General features: G+C 34.6%; 2 protein-coding genes across 4 annotated transcripts in view; both read left to right on the top strand.

The window, feature by feature from the left end:
* The window catches only part of LOC123013777 (leucine-rich repeat-containing protein 4C), a 134,890-nt gene extending 125,949 nt beyond the window's left edge, over window positions 1-8,941 (top strand). For all 3 annotated transcript variants that reach the window (XM_044412551.1, XM_044412550.1, XM_044412552.1), the window contains one exon: window positions 6,332-8,941. In XM_044412551.1, coding sequence (XP_044268486.1) covers window positions 6,332-7,843 — 1,512 coding nt within the window. In that variant the 3' untranslated portion in view covers window positions 7,844-8,941. The remainder of the gene's footprint in view (window positions 1-6,331) is intronic.
* Window positions 8,942-9,822: 881 nt separating this feature from the next.
* LOC123013060 (mitochondrial fission 1 protein) lies at window positions 9,823-10,646 on the top strand. Its single transcript, XM_044411372.1, has 3 exons — window positions 9,823-9,989; window positions 10,092-10,350; window positions 10,400-10,646. Exons 1-3 carry the CDS (start codon window positions 9,945-9,947, stop codon window positions 10,549-10,551), a joined length of 456 nt encoding a protein of 151 aa, XP_044267307.1. The 5' UTR covers window positions 9,823-9,944; the 3' UTR covers window positions 10,552-10,646.
* Window positions 10,647-16,901: the final 6,255 nt, after the last annotated feature.

Here is a 16,901-nt window from a genome sequence, read left to right as displayed (position 1 = left end):
GTTTAGATTTATAGGAATAATCGCAGGAAATACTTTCCCACCAAGAACCAAAAAGGAAATAATGTCGCGGTTAACCTTTACAGATCTGACTCAGAAATCATTAGATTATAAAAACCTGTCCAGTCGCCCACATCAATGTAAAAATTTTCCACAAAATACACAAGAGGTGTTCCTACCTAGCAAATTGTCATATTTGAGCTTTCGCTCCGCTCCTGCAAATAGAATACGTAGTTTCTAGCCGACTTTTTGTGCGTGAAAACGAGTCGTTTCTGCAAATCTGTGTTAGTTTAATTAATGATCACTGAAATATGTCGAACCGACTCTTCAGGATGTGAGCCAGACTGAAACAGTAATTGTAATGAAGTAGTTCGTACGATTTGAATAGCATTGGTCGTTTGTAGGCGATCCCCATGTAATTTGCCGCATGTTAAACGTTTGTAGACGACGCTTCCTACATTATAGTAAATATGTTGATGCATAATTTATAATGTATTATTTTAAAGCGCTTACAGAATAGAACGATACGGTCCTGAATCCTGATGAATCGTAAATAAATCATTTCGTAATATGGTAATCAACAAAAACAAAAGCTTTTGTAGGATTACTTTTGTAGAGTTTTTTAGGAAATCTTGCACTGTCACATCCGACACAAGACAATCAATTTTCATATCCCCAAACATAACAACACCAGAATCTGCCGACAACAAACCGAATTCACCGTGAAATAAAATTATTCAAATTTTTACAAAAACACGAAAACCAAACCGGTCGATTTTTGCCTTATTTGCTGCTAAAGCTCTTCCCACGAACCCGATTTTTGATTTAATGATAAGTGAAGGCTTCGGCAACTACTGATAAAGTTTCGTGAAAGTTGCTGTTTGGCAAAGCTTTCGTGGCAAATATAATGTTCACATGGATAATAATATCTTTAACATCGCTCCGCAAACTTGGTAGATAGTGATAAATAGTGGAAAGCTCCTGGTACGGAAGCACCGATATTTACGACACAGTGATTAATTATATGCTCTTTTTTGGTGAGTATTTTTAAACTCGTCTTTATTAAAAATATATTCTTTCATGAGGAAAATTCGTGTTTCCAAAAAACAGGAAGTTGTTGACATGCGAGAGCGCTATTTACATTGTGTTCCGGCCTACATAAAGGGTCAATTAATGATATAACAATACTTTCACTAACATAAACAAATTTTTGCCGGGATGCTACAACAGAAGAGTCAACAAACAGGATGAGGTAGTGCCAACCTAAGCGAATGTCTCGCGACGTTAATCTCCAGCCTAGCACTTAACCGTTTTCGGTTTCTTTAGCCGCCGACTAGACGCTGCGGATATTGATAAAAAAATAACACCGGAGAAGAAATAAATATCTTTTGCGAAGTTTTATCATTTATTGCGTTTTGATCACCTACAATAGATGCATGATTTTCGGACAAAGCATGTCTTTTTTTGTTCTATTTCACACTAGATGATCAACTTGGATAAGAATTTACTTACGAAATTGTGAAATGGAGGTACAAAAATAAAGGAGTAAAATTCTTTAAAAAAATAATCGGGTTTTCGAGGGAACAAGAACATAGCAATATTATTCCCCAATTATTTGTTGCTTCGCATTTTCTGGTGGTCCAAGGGCCTTTTGCAGGTCCGGAATGGGTTTTAATTCGCGTTTGGTTTGGTTTGTCTAGCAGCAATCTGGGTAATGTCCCCCAATGGGCCGGTAAGCAGCTTATGCCGCCGCCACGATGATTGGGTCGGGACCGCGCACATCTCCACTATTATTTTTCTCCTCCATCCTCGAGCGTTTAGTGCCATTTGAATGTGTCCCTTGTTGCAAAAGTTTTTCCGACTGTTGAAAGTTTGTTATAGCGATATTAATTGCACTTACGCTTGATAATTCAAACTGCGTTGGACTTTATCGCGAATCGCTTGGGACGCAACCTTATCGGAAACATTTGTGATTGTTTGAACCCCCTGTAAAAACCGCCGGTAGCTGTTTCCGCTTAAACTTCTAGGTTATAACGGGCCAGGTAGCTTGGAGCGGTTTGCAACTTTCAAGTGCCAATATCGCTGAGAATTTAAATGTAGGGAAAAAACTAAAGCAACATGAGCAAGATTTTCAAAGCGGCGTATTCCTTTTGCACCGTTACATGAAAAAGGCCATGTTCGAAATCCAGCGTTCAGAAATTAGCGCTTCAGGCTTCGAGAATTTAATCCAGAACGCCACAAACGATTGTATCCGCTGACAACGCTTTGAATCAGAAAAACTCGCCGGAGGAGTGACAAGAAGACAGTTTTTGAATGCCTTTGCGACTAGTTATTACTCTTACAACGAAAAAATGGCTTAGAAACACCAGACAACGCTCTCAAGAAAACAAATAACAGATTGTACATCAACGGAGAAAAATTCTACTACATCCATTAATTAAACCGAATGCTCTAGTGAGAGTTTCTTTCGCTTTATTGCAAGTAGTGCACATTATGCTTCATTTATAATTCTTTTCGTCATTTCATAACAGTTAGAAGACCAACTCAAGATCAGAAAGCTCAGCATCGCCTGGCATGGACCGAAAGCTCATTTAAAAATGGTTTACTGTATTTTTAATTCTACTAGCGTAAGTGAACTAGGAATTTAATCAATACGAGCTCATTTCAGGAAATATTTTTGTGTTCGCACGTTTGTTATTTCTATTTCTCTATATGCAGTTTATAACATTGTAATCGCATTATGAAAATAAATAATTTACTGGTGTTAATAAAATAGTCGAATTTATCTCGTTTATTTCCACATGCGTGAGCAGTAAATGAGACGGGAATTTTAAAAATATGAATTTAATATTAAAAAAATGCTAATTTATATTCATGAATTATTTTAGCGACGAAACAATACAGTACATTAAAGGGGATTTGAAAGAATTTATGGCAGCTAAAAGCTCGTGTAATAATAATAATAATAATTTTAATTTCTTGAGGGTCGCGCTCGGTGTAGTTAAAGCCCCTCGAATGTGCACCAAAATTTAAATCCGTTATTAAAAAATGTAAATCACACAAAAGGTAGAAGGAACGCGATTACCGCATTTCGTTTGTTGGTAACGTTGGGATTTGTATAGCGGTTAAGAAGTTATCGACCAAAATGTAAATGTCGGTGTTCCTCTTTTCCTGTATAAATTCGAGGATCTACAATTTCAGAATAAAAATGAAGCTAAACAGTGAGGCCGTCTCACTAAAATTCAGCTCACATTTCGGTCTGATAACACAATACGAGACGTGTTTGCACCATTACAATGATTTTTTATTGCACACCCTAGCATAACGACAATTTTTCTTCTCAAAAACTCAACCAGACCATAAAAAATCTACACTTAAACGTGATCTCCGACACGTTACGTATTCATACATCCGGAGGCGGGCCTAGATTTCCCCCGATACAAACCTATATTTTTGCTTCTAAAAATTGCCCGGAGAGCGGCCGAGGTGCCATTTGCATGAGCCGCCCCTGGAGGCCAGACCAAAATAAATTCGTACACGACTTTCCAAAATCAACATCCGGGAAAACACGGAAAACTCGGACACAGCACAAAGCGCCCCTAATAATCAATTCACCACTCGACGAATTCATAAAGAAAATACTCTAAATATTCAAAAAATACACCATTGATGTTAACACAAAAACTGAAAAGAAAGGGGACACAAAAGAATTCCAATATGCCAAAACATAACATTATGTATTTTGACAATGCTCCAATAAGACACCTGACTGTGGCTTGTTTCTATTGTTTGTGATTATATACAGTTGGGAAATGGCTACTTCCCAACCCGAAAACTGATAAGGAAGTGACCACTTCGGGTGTTCCATTTTTATTGTTACAAATTTAACGAGGTGATAGAACATTCAATTTTAAGATAAAAGTTTCCTATAAACATATATCGAAAACTTTTATATAAGGGAGCCACATCCCCTGAAAGGGGTGCACCTTTTAATGGATTTTTTCCAATATTTCAGAAACCATCGTAGATAAAATTACAAAATTTGGTAAAACTGATAACCTTTATACATCCAAATGAATTCAAAGATAAAATGTCGAAATATTTACTCAGGGGCGTCCTAAATTGGGGGGTTTAGGGTAAAAAGTATCCTAACTATTTTGGCGTTGGTTTTTGCCATTTTCAGCCACAGAATTCTAAATTTCATAGTTTTTCACAAAAAAGAGCTCTTTTGCGTTTTTTCGATAAAACTTACCGTTTTTGAGTAAAATCAGTTTACAATTTGTCTTACAGACCATAAAGAGGATAAAAATTAAAAATCAAATTTGTTTCACCGTTTCAGAGACCCGTGATTAAAAATTTCGACAACTGATCTTTAAATTCGTTCAGGTGTTTAAAAGTAATTAGCTGTACCAATTCTTGTAATTTTATCTATTCTGCAATAGTGGGAAAACCTTATTAAAAACGCATCTCTTTCAGCGGGTGCAGCTCGCTTACATAACATTTTTTGATACATGTTCATAGGAAACTTTTATTTGTTTAAAATTAAATATTCTATCACCTGTTTAATTTGTAACAATAAAAACGGAACACCCTGTAGATAAGTGAGGTACTAGTTCAGTAAAGGCAACTTTTACTTACGGTTTTTACATTAAACGATTCTGACATTACAGTAACATATTCCTAAAAATGTTTACTTGAGTTTGCAGATAAGCAAATGAGTATGTAGTAGTGTCACCTTGTATTTACATATTAGAACTGTTCCATTTTATTTTTAATTAATACCAATCACAACAACGTTTAATGACAAGATTAATTATTCGAGTTGGACAATAAACCAAACTGACAGCTGATTTATTAATAATGATCGGTTAAAATTCAATTGTTGTTAATAAATCTTGAAAGAATGACCCATATTTAGACAGGCGTACGTGAACTCTGCCAGCATTCCACTTTGTGATAACCTGATAACCACTTCAGTGTAAATTGAATCGGAATTTTATATCTGCATGTATGCCGTTCGATACCCTTTCCATTATGCGAAGAAATGCATCTTTTGCGTGCTGCAAACCARATCATACTTCCTTCCCAATAATAAATTCTATTAACAAAAGAGCGCAGCATTCTCATTGCAGAGCGAGAATAAGGCAAGTAACTCGTTCCGCTCCGGTCTCCCCTAATTGCGTGCAATGAGCGGCTTCGTGGCTCGTCTTTTATTGTTATAAACAATATAAAAATTCCGGACGCGTTTTATGAAATACCGCCGGGGTATTTATCAGACGTGGACTCTGTTTATCGCAGCTTGTTATTGTTCTGTTTCGTATGTATTTATACAAGGACTGGGGTGAATCGGTTTTTAGTCGCCACAACGCTCCAGGAACTACTTGCAAGAGATATATGAAGTCTTTTTGTGTACACCGAGCGAAATCCTGAGAGCTGCTCACCTTCTTCGTGTGAATTTATATCGCACGAGGCGGTTGGTTATTTTTCTTATTAGACGTATTTTTCGGAGCTCAACGCGTTATGTAGACGGAATACGTTATGCGGGAAGTAAATTGTGTGTTACAAATACTGATTAGATGCGCTTCCAGACGAACCTACGAGAAAAAGCCTAATCTAAACGGGCTTCAAGAATCATTGACGAGATGCGATAATATCTCTTTTGTACAGATACACTGTTGGGTGGATCGGGATTTATAGCGACCAGCATCCATTTCGTGATATCTTTCTTCAGTATACAGGGTGGAGCAGGTTTTATTAATAAAGAAACATCCCTTTGACCCGGATTTCTCATTTTCAGATAAAAGAATTAATTTCGTCTCCTTTATCTTTTTTTGATCCTTGATTCGGCATTTGTCAACTTCTTATGTTGCTCATATAACTGCCTTCAATTAAAGCAATTGACGGAACTGCCGCTGCCTCGTCCAGGCTGTTTCTAATTGAATTTTCCAATTTACACCGTCATGGACGTTTTGAAAACATTCTGAAGCCGACCCGATGCTAAGATCTCTGTCGATAAATTTAAACACCCGTGACCCGTATCTCCAATTATATTCGTTATTCCCAATTGTCACTAATGAGACCATTTACACCGCTCGGCCGGAACAAAGCAGCATATCATCGACCGTTTGAATATCACATCGTAAATTTTAATAATTTGCGACAGCAGAAACACTTTTCTTAAATATTTTACATTTCATGAAACGTGCGAATGTAAAAACCGTACAATTTCCATCGCGTGCTCTTCAATAATTCTGTCACTGTTTATTGACCAAAATGACCAAAACTTCATGCTAAATGCATGCCAATCACTATTAATGTTATTTTTTTGTTGCAGCTGCTGTTTTTTCCCCTTCTACTGGGCGTACTCATAACACCAATCAATGGAATGAGCGGCGTCGGTTGTCCCATGGGATGCGTCTGCAACGACGAAACATACGTGGTTTTGTGCGAAAGAAACAAACTAGACGTGCTACCAATTACACTGAATCCAGCCATTCAAAGACTTGTGTTAAGGAACAATAAAATTAAAACAGTGGATGCTGCGTTCCAGTTTTACAAAGACTTGCAATACGTCGATTTATCAAACAATCACCTGGTGAACATTCCGACGAAAAGCTTTATTTATCAAGAGAAGCTGCAAGAACTTCACTTGAACAAAAATAAATTATCGTCGATTAATAACAAAACCTTTCAAGGCTTAAAATCGTTGACTGTATTGAATTTGAGGGAGAACTTCCTAGAGGAGTTACCCCAAGGTCTTTTCTCGATTATGCCTAAATTGGAGGAACTCAATCTTGGCCAGAATAGAATTTCGAAGATTGATCCCCTGGCTTTTGATGGTTTGACAGCACTGAGAGTACTTTATCTCGATGACAATGCCTTAAGTTCGGTACCAACATCGTCTTTTAGTGTTTTGGGGAGTTTAGCTGAGCTTCATGTTGGCTTAAATGCCTTTTCTTCGCTCCCAGATGATGCTTTTAAAGGACTTGGCAAGTTGTCAGTTCTTGATTTGAGCAGTGCCGGACTTTCGAATATTAGCCTAAATGCTTTTCGCGGATTAACAGGACTGAGAAGTTTAAACTTGGTCGATAATAAACTTCAACGTATTCCAACTGTCCAGTTGAGTCATCTGTCCCGGTTAGAAGAGTTGACCATCGGCCAGAATGAGTTTACTACAGTAGAAAAGAACTCATTCAAAGGTTTGAGTAATTTGAGGAAGTTAGACATAACTGGTGCTCCTAATTTACAAAAAGTGGAAAAAGGTGCTTTTAGTGATAACCTGAATTTAGAATTTATTATCTTAGCCAGTAATAAGAAACTAGAAGACTTGGAAGAAGGTGCTCTTGTCGGTTTACCCAACCTGAAACACTTAGTCTTGAAAGACAATTCCTTTAAAGCTTTTTCCGAATCAATGGTGTCTTGGAACGAACTAAGGTCACTTGAAATGACCGACAATCCGATTTTCTGCGACTGCCACTTGCTCTGGTTGAGTAACTTAATCTCAATGAAGAACTTGAGCAACGTTCAGTGTTCAATGCCATTAGCGTTGCGCGAACGTCCTTTGAGGACTCTGAGTCCTGACGACTTGGGCTGCTCGTTCCGCGACCCTCGCCAGCAGGCCATCCTGGTGACGTTGTGCGTAAGTGCGGTTGTACTGTTGGGAGGCCTCGGCCTGTTCCTCTTCCGATACCGGCAGCGAGTCCGCGAGGCGCTCAAGGACTACAAGTGGAACAAAAGGGCCATCAGCCGGAAGGAGCACGAGTACCAAAAGACGTTCTCTGATGACGACTACATCGTCCGGTCGGCTCAGCAGGGCATCAAGCCTATTCCTGTGACGGAGTTGTAGCTAGAGCTGAGCGCGCCGCCCTCTGGGGTCTTCTGTTTGGATGGTGAGGGCAGGCGTGCGAGGGGCCCACGGGGGCCAGGGGGCACTCTCCCCGTCACAGGCTTTACATACATCACCGGCGATTCATGCAGGGCGCACTCGCTAAGAGCGCTCAACTCGGACAGGAACGGATTTCCGCGCTGTCACAGAGACGTCTACCAGCATTAGCCGAGACGTGGGCTAGAATTTGCAGCAATAAATGAATCCATTCCAAAATGTGATTAAATAGACTGTATAGTAGGTTTAAGTATATTTTTCTCGATGTCTAACGTTCTAGGCCTGTACAAACAGGAGGGACTATTAGAGTGGACATACAAATCAATTAAGGGTTGCGTACCGYTTGTCGTGTTCAATATTTGTATGTCTATCCATTACATTTACTGCATTATATCCCAGTGTCTGGACACTGAACTATGATGATACGAAGAGAGTGATGTTATCATATTTGTAAGAAAAGATGTGATATTTAATGACTGCAAACGTTTAGATGCCAGTTAAGGTGTACATAGGGGGCTTGGTAGTAGTTATTTTTATTTTAAACGTTTCCTGATTGTGTTCAAGCCATTTCTCTATTGGGTTTAGATGTTGCGGTCATAAATACCACTTCCATTTTAATGATTTGATATTTTCAATCAACTTGAAAATATTTAAGTCAGTGTATATACATGTAACATGCAATATTTCTATATATTTTGTATATATTCTAAATTTTAGATTGTAGAAGAGTATTTATTAATTTTTTATTGTGTGATCGACTATACAGATAAGAAATATTGCATTCCAAGAGCTGAGTGATTGTGACCGTTTATGCCAATAGAATTTTTTTCACACGTTTCCAAACGAAACATTTCCGACTTTTTTCAAGTTGTCTAGTGCTGAACACAATTGATGAACTAGTCATAGTTAAATTATTATACCTAGACAGAGTGAATGTTTTTTGTAATTTTTGTGTGTAAAAACAAAGTGCATTTTATATTGTAAATAAACATAGTGTTTTGTACATATGACTTTAACCTTAACTATCGATATTTACAATAAATAAACTATTTCAAATCTTTATTTCCCATTTTTTCTATTTATTTAAATTTATGTTTATTTTTTTACARATCAATAAAAATCAACCTCCCGGAAGATTTAAGTCAACTTCTTTGAAACTTTRTCGTATTTAGTTAGAAATTCATATTTACCTCCTGAGTACCTAGTTTAATAAATGTTTAAAGAAGTCAGTGTCCCATTGTATAAGAAAAACTAATTTCTTTCAAACAGGTTATTGCATAAGTCATAACTGAGACTATAAAATTCTATAAATAAATTAGATATGTACTTGTAATCATTAACTTTTGTTTTACGTGCATCATTAAAAAGTTATAAAACAACGAACAAATGGAAACACTACAACATAAATGACCTCTAAACATGAAAAAATATGTGTGAATCACTTTACCACATCAGTTTAGCATTTGGCCAAGCCATGCAGTAATAATCCTTCGTAATTAACTGAAGTGTTAATTYAATTAGCTAATTCATATTAGCGTCTGTTTATGTAGGCTCTTGTAACATCTGCAAAATTGAGTTACGCATTTTAAGGTGAGTAGTGTTGAATTAAAACTACCTTTAGATTCTTATTATATGTCAAAAAAAGTTAAAACCCTACTCTCGATGATCAAGCAATATAAATTGGTAAAAATGAATTTCGCGCGTGGTGGGTTTGATTTGACGGATGACAATAATATTGTTTTCCATTTATGTGAAAACACTAAAAGTAACGCAACTATAGTTGTTTAYTTAATTCATTATGCAGACTATTTAATTAAGTTTACATTCGAACAGAAAACAAGAAACTAATCAGACTGACTATGCTAATTTATAAAAGATGTGTATTGCTGGTTGCRGCATGTCGACTGATTATAGTTTCCTGTCGTGACAGCTGTGCCGTGAGTGTTGAGGTCGCATTTAGAGGTCACTAAAGTATAAATATTGAAGTTTTCACGTTGTCATCAAATGCGATTTTCATTCGACATTCACTGTTTTTCTTGAAGAAAATCTATAAGTGAGTGTGAACATGTCAGGAGTTTTGACCGAAACAGTGGAACCCAGCGACCTAAAAGTAAGTGTTCCCCAAAATCCATCAGAAACGCCATTCGGCCTGTCAAGTTATCAAAACCAAACGATGAGTCATAARTGTTAATAAACACAACAATATTTGCAGAAATTCGAGAAAATTTACCACGAACAGCTGTACAAGAACGATGTAACTCCTAAGGCTCAATTCGAATATGCTTGGTGTTTGGTTAGGAGCAAGTATCCTGCCGATATACAGAAAGGAATAATCCTGTTGGAGGACTTGTACAAGACACACGAAGAGGGACAACGAGACTATCTGTACTATTTAGCAATTGGGACCGCAAGGTTGAAGGAATACACCAAAGCTCTCAATTATGTTAGGTCATTTTTGTTAATTGAACCAGGTTTGCACTTTAGACTGTTTATGTAAGGTTTGGAACTTGGCTGTTTTAGGTAATCAGCAAGTCATTAGTTTACAACAAACAATTAAGAAGAAAATGGAGAAAGAAGGTTTGGTGGGAATGGCTATGGCTGGTGGGGTTGTTCTTGCTGTGGGTGCCATAGTTGGTGTGGGAATGGCTATAGCTAGCAAAGTTAAGTCTTAGTACTTCCCACGTATCAAATGTGATAGTGTTACCATTTTTACTTGTACCAAATTGTATTTTTTGTGTTTGTTTTGTGATTACATGAATCATTGTTATTATTTGTTTTATTGGCATTTAATTTTAGTTCAAAAGTTAAAAACAAATTAAATGTAATATGTAAAGGCACAGCTTATTTTATAAAGACWTTTTTGTTGAAATTTTTGTGTATTTATGTAATATTTATGAATTAAAAACAAGAAGTAAATGCGAAATAAAACATTTATTCTACTGAAATGTATATTTTGCACTTTACTTCTTGTGTAGACTGTTGCACTATTATGCAAGCTGTAAATAGATTGTTTTTTAAGTGTATTTTATTTTCTTAATCATTAAATCACTGTATATTGCTAAATAAATAATCAAAGTTTATGTAAATATTTAGTTTTTAAACTTTTATATTACACACTAATGTGTAATACCACTTGTATGTTGGATTTGGTATTTTCTATAATATCATGCTTTCAATTTCTGACCAAAAAGATTGAATTGGGAATTTGAGGGGTGGCATTCTGGTAGTAGTCTTAGATTGTCAAAACTCTACATTTTGGTTCCTTTTTTGGGCAAGTTTAGTCAGCAATTATACCTTTTTGTACCAACACCACAGTTTACTAGCGTTTTAATAAATAAACATAAGTTTATCTAATTTTGAAATTGCTGCACAGCAATCATCTTTACGAGAATATTTTTTTTTACTCTTAGTTTTTTTTCTATTATACCTCGTATGGCATACGTTGCGCCATTTCTATCGCCACTCTGGCAATGTCACTATTAGAAGTTGCCAATTTAATTTCAGTTACGAGTTACTTTGATCAGAAATAAATAAATAATTCACACATAATAAAATTGCGTTGTATATTTGGTTGCATAAACGTTTTCACCATTTGTCACAAACCATTGACATCCTCACAAACCTCGGAAAACTTATAATTATTGTTTATTACAAATTTTTTCCTTGAGAGTCAGAAATATTTTTTTAATAAAATATAGATGTTTGTACTTTGAACGTGTCATTAWTTTAAAGCCAGAATTTCTCTGAGTCAGTAGCCTGGATGTTTCAAATTTTTAAGATTTTTGGCCACAAGAGTAAGAACATTTTTAACAACCAATATTTTAGTCACGAAGTAAATTTTACTTTTTTTTATTTGTCACAATTATTATGTATAGAGTATACTCTTTTTTTCATATTGTTTATTTTGTAACATTTCTTTTCAAATCATCTTTTTTTTGCTTCACCTGTCGTCGAAAAACCAAACTTCGCTACTTTTTTGATTCTACCTTACGTATAAAAAAATAAATTAGGTCGTCCTTGCCCTATCTCAATTTTCATAAGGGTATAGTCGCTCCAACAACTCCGTCTGCAAAGTTTACTATCCCTTATAAAAAAATCTCGATAATGGATCTCCCGACATAGTCAACTACTCAAGAACTCTTAACTAGTTGTAAACTGTTATAGTTGTATTCAAAATAGCAGGTAACAAGTTATTTATAGTTATACAAAATCGACAATTAAAAACGCATCTCAAAATCGCGGAAGTCCGCTTCGGTGCGATCTATATGTCGTAGTCATTGGGCGTAATGCGTCATTCCGCGGAAAACCTAGTCATTGGCCGTACTGCCGGCAGAAGCTGTAATCAAATGAATATTCCTTTGTTTGACTGAAATTTTACGTCATTTCAGGGATTGCCAACTTAATTCTCGTCAAACAAAGTAGCCGGTTAAACCATTACATGTTACAGCGTTTGATGGAAATGTATTTAGTCATTTGCTGAAAAGTCTTGAAATGTTTGATACTTTCTATAGAAATGTAAACTTTTGGTAGAAGAAAAGAAAAGCCAAAAAACTAAAATATTTTTATTGTAGCAAAATATTTGTTTCGTTTATTTGGAATAATGTAAACATATATATTATAAATATACATTATTATTATTATAAAATCATATAAAAAACGGTAACTAGGTACATGACTAAACAACAGATAAAAATATATTTTTTTGCCTTCAGGTAAATTACAAAAAAATATATATTCTTTAGAAATATCTTTTGCCGTCTAAAATATGTACAACTGAAATAAAGGAGTATTTTGAGGATAGAAGTCTTTTACCTCCTTCATTACTTCATAATTCCACGGTTTTTTGGCATCTTTGTTTTTCAAATAATTAATGTGTCATAAAAGAAACTCTTATGATTATCCATTTTCAATAAGAAAAGTCCAACAATTACTAAATGTTACGGCCTGAAATACTACACAATAAAATTTCAAGCTTTCAGCAAATGACTAAATACACTTGCGTCAAACGCTGTAACATGTAATGGTTCAACCGGTTACTTTGTTTGACGAGAATTGAGTAGGCAATCCCTGAAATGACGTAAAATTTCAGTTAAACAAAGGAATATTCATTTGATTACAGCTTCTGCCGGCAGTACGGCCAATGACTAGGCTTTCCGCGGAATGACGCATTACGCCCAATGACTACGACATATACANTCTCTAATTTGAAAAAGATAATTAAAAATCGAATTTGAAATAAATAAGCAGCTTTCTAACTAATATACATATTTATTTTTAGACTTTTGGAAGATTTTGTCACAATAAATAATTTAAAATAGAAAGTGCTATGTATAACAAATTGTAAACAATGAGTGTTAATGACAACAGTGTTGGATGAGTCACAATTTGATTTAAATGATTTATGTGGTTTAGATGACACTATTGTTTAATCTTTKATAGCACGTAAAGCACTACTTTAAAGTACATATTATTAATTAATTTCTTTCAATAAAGATTTAATACTGATTGTCTTCTGCACCCTCCATATTAATGTGGTTCTGGCTAACTATACCTAATTTTTAAAAAATAAAAATTTGAATCTGTCTTCAATTTATTTGAGCAAAAATGTAGTGTATCTAAAAAAAAACTATGGTATAGTTGTTCAAACAGTTCCATATTAGAAATTTGCTCGTTGAAAAATTGTTTCCACTTATATTATCACATCGGCGGAATATCCTTGGCTTCCGCGTTTAACTACACCGCAACAAAAAGTTTGGTTTTCGTATAATTCACTCTGCTACACTAATATTTAATTAAATAAAATAAATTTTATAAACACTATAAACACGCGATTGAGATCGAATTTAAGACTATTATGATTATCGAGTGAACAAAATATGTAGTATGAAACTCTAAAGTCCAAAAGTGAAAACACTGTTTTCGAATTTTTGCTTTATAGAAAAGAATTTTGATTAGCAAACCCAAAAACTGATAAGAAAATGACCACTTCCCAACCTGAACTGCTATAATTACATCTTGTTTTTCAAGATTTCATAATTTCTTTAAGTATTGGCTTTCTATTTTTTAAGGAGGCTGATTGTGAATAAAATAGTACCTATATATACAATACATKGTACCTCAGCGGCGCTTCGCGCCTTGGTCATCTTTCACCTTGATAATAAAGCACCTCGGTATATAATTTACTATAATTCCAAAMACAATGTTAATACATATAGTTAAAGTAATTAAAATCATTTAAACTTAAAARTGGGCCTGGTTTTATAGGTACTTACATAAATTATCGACTTACTTGTGATGTATTTTATACTTTTTGGTTACAAAAAAGTACATCAAAAATTTCGAAAACAGCAAAGTATAGCAAAAGCAAACCATTTATAATAGTGGGAAATAATTTAAAACAATTTTCTTTTATGTTTTACACGAGTCCCATACCGGATAAGGAATAACATCATTGTTTCAATTATGTAACAAACGTTTTTATTGAAATTCGATACAATAATATGTACCACAAATCACGGTTTTTCTCTTGCAACCCAATCGGCCCATTAACTTCTCCCCTTAAAAACACCTTCAAGTAATTGCCTTTGTACGGATTCAGAGACTTGCATAAGCACTCATTGGCATTGAAAAATAATTCATTTATGGACTACTAAATTGTTTTTTTTTTAATTGTATACCCACGAGTTTCCCCTAAATCCACGTGAAATCCTGATGGGTACTGAATAGCTTTCCTAATTTCCACACGAATTATAATTTTAGGCCTCTCCTTTATTGGGCCAGTCATCGCCCTTTTATGATGAGCAGTTTTCCATGTACGCGCAGTAAACATGGTAATTAGAAAGCACGTGCGGCTTATACTCCTCGTACACCTTTTCCCTCTCGGAAAATCATTTTGTGAAACACGTGTTGGAAAATGTCGCTTTCTTGTAAGACTCGCCGCTCACAAATTCATTTAGCGTTACGAATGTTATTAAGAGTAAGCACGTTATTATTAACATGTTTGATTTGTCACGCTATTTCAACCTGACTTCAGCCGGTTTGTGAATGTGTCAACATGTGCTTASTTTATTTACCGGGGCTTTAATTTCAGATAAATCATTATTGTTACCAAACAGAGCAAAGTGAAACATATTGATGCATTTTGTTATCAGTCTGGTCGTAGTTGAGTTGTTTTTCCATAGATAACCCACAAGGGAAGCCCGGAACGTTTTATTTCTATTGTTTACTACTCGAAATGGAGCGAACGAACGGTGTCAATGCCATTTTCTCAAAAATATTTATTCAATATGAGAATTTTCGATTTGCTCTAGTAAACCCTCTCCAATTTTTACGCAGTTTTTTATCTGGGAAATTAAAGCACTCAACGGCTTATTTGAGATGAACGCTCCATTTTCATTCCCACTAAATCATTCAATTCCGACTCCAGTAAACTATATTTTAATTAAATTTTTATGACTGTAACCTAAATTTTCGAATATATTGAATTTCAAATGACAGTGATGAGTTTATGCGGTCGCATTTTTATTAATAGAAATAACACAAAATCTCTAAGTTGGTGTTGAAGAATGAATGGTTTGTTTTCAAAATTTTCCAAGAAACAAAATGACTCAATGGAGATTCTGTCTTTTGTATTTATATCATTTTGTTAAATATTTGGATTCATGTTCTGGTCAACTTCACTTTTATGCCTTCAGTAACCCGTTGGACTTTTCCACAATTTTCTAATAAAATTGGAAAATAAGCACGTTTGTTTGTGTTATTGGCTAATTTCTTTCTGAAATTTATATTCTACGAGTCAGTGTCAAAATGGAATGCTTGGTGCAAAAATAACCCGAAATTTCTTTCGAATTATATTTCAGGAAGTAAAGTTAATTGAACACAGTTGCATTAAATCACAACACATGATTGTTTTATCAAAATAAACATTGAAAAGGCCAAACTATTCTTTCAGTGAAACAAAGAAAGTCAATTTTACCCCACAACAACTATCGCATCACTTTGTTTAGAAAATCGAGTAGCAAATAGTCATATACATTTCATATACCTAAATAAAATAAATTTAATCTTTAAGAAGATTTTAACACTAGTTTTTTTAGAATCATAATAGATTTTTGCACTGCTTGTGTTAAATTTGTTGACTGTTTGCAAGACATTGCAGAACCATCTAGTTTAGCACAATAGTTTAGAGCGAACCAATCGATGACTGTAACTCCTTATGTTGATATGTGTCATAGAGTTTCATTCTCAGAAATAACCCAAAAAAAAAAGATAAAGTTAGAATTGTACATGTATAAGCAATAAACATATTATGTGYTGCGATAATTGTTGTGGCGTGTATATTTTAAACCACTTTTAGTATTAGTAATTTCGTGGAATATTGAGATTGTCTAAGGTAGCRTATTTTTTTATCGTTTCGATTTATGTATTATAAATTTTTCTCTGACAATCCTATTTCAACATTGAACTACATGTACGCACAACCTAATTTTCACGTGTAAATTATTTATCTGCGAAGAAAATAACATATCACGACCATTCCCAAATTATATCATTTAACAATCAAATATTCAAAGTTACAAATCTTAATTTAACAATGCATCWCAGGCGGCCTAACCCCAATTAGGCGAAAGACTAATAAAAGTCAAAATTTTTACATTCAAAATTTTATTTTGTTTTAAATACATACTTCATTATTAATATTTTTTGTTTAAAACCTTAGACCAGTGTTGAAAACTGAAACTAAAAATTTTTACAATAATATGCTTATTAACTGCTGTTGGTCCGAGATTATAACTAAATATATAAATTTTGTTGATTAGGCCACTCTAATTCTGAACGCCTCAATTTAGAAGAGAATTTGCACGCCTACAGGTTGCGAATTCGCTCCAACTAACCGAAAAAATTCATTTTTCGGCGAGACACCATTAAACTACATATCTGTCGTAGTCTCAACATCAAAGTTTGTGTATTCTTTGATATTCCCCCCATTTGATTTTTTCCTGACCTATATTATATTTTTATT

Source organism: Tribolium madens, unplaced genomic scaffold (assembly GCF_015345945.1).
Source record: "Tribolium madens isolate multiple individuals breed KSU strain unplaced genomic scaffold, Tmad_KSU_1.1 Scaffold_96;HRSCAF=242;Tcas5.2_LG5, whole genome shotgun sequence".
Taxonomy (NCBI): Eukaryota; Metazoa; Arthropoda; class Insecta; order Coleoptera; family Tenebrionidae; genus Tribolium; species Tribolium madens.
The sequence above is the reverse complement of the archived record's forward strand: the minus strand, read 5'-3'. Positions and strand labels throughout refer to the sequence as shown.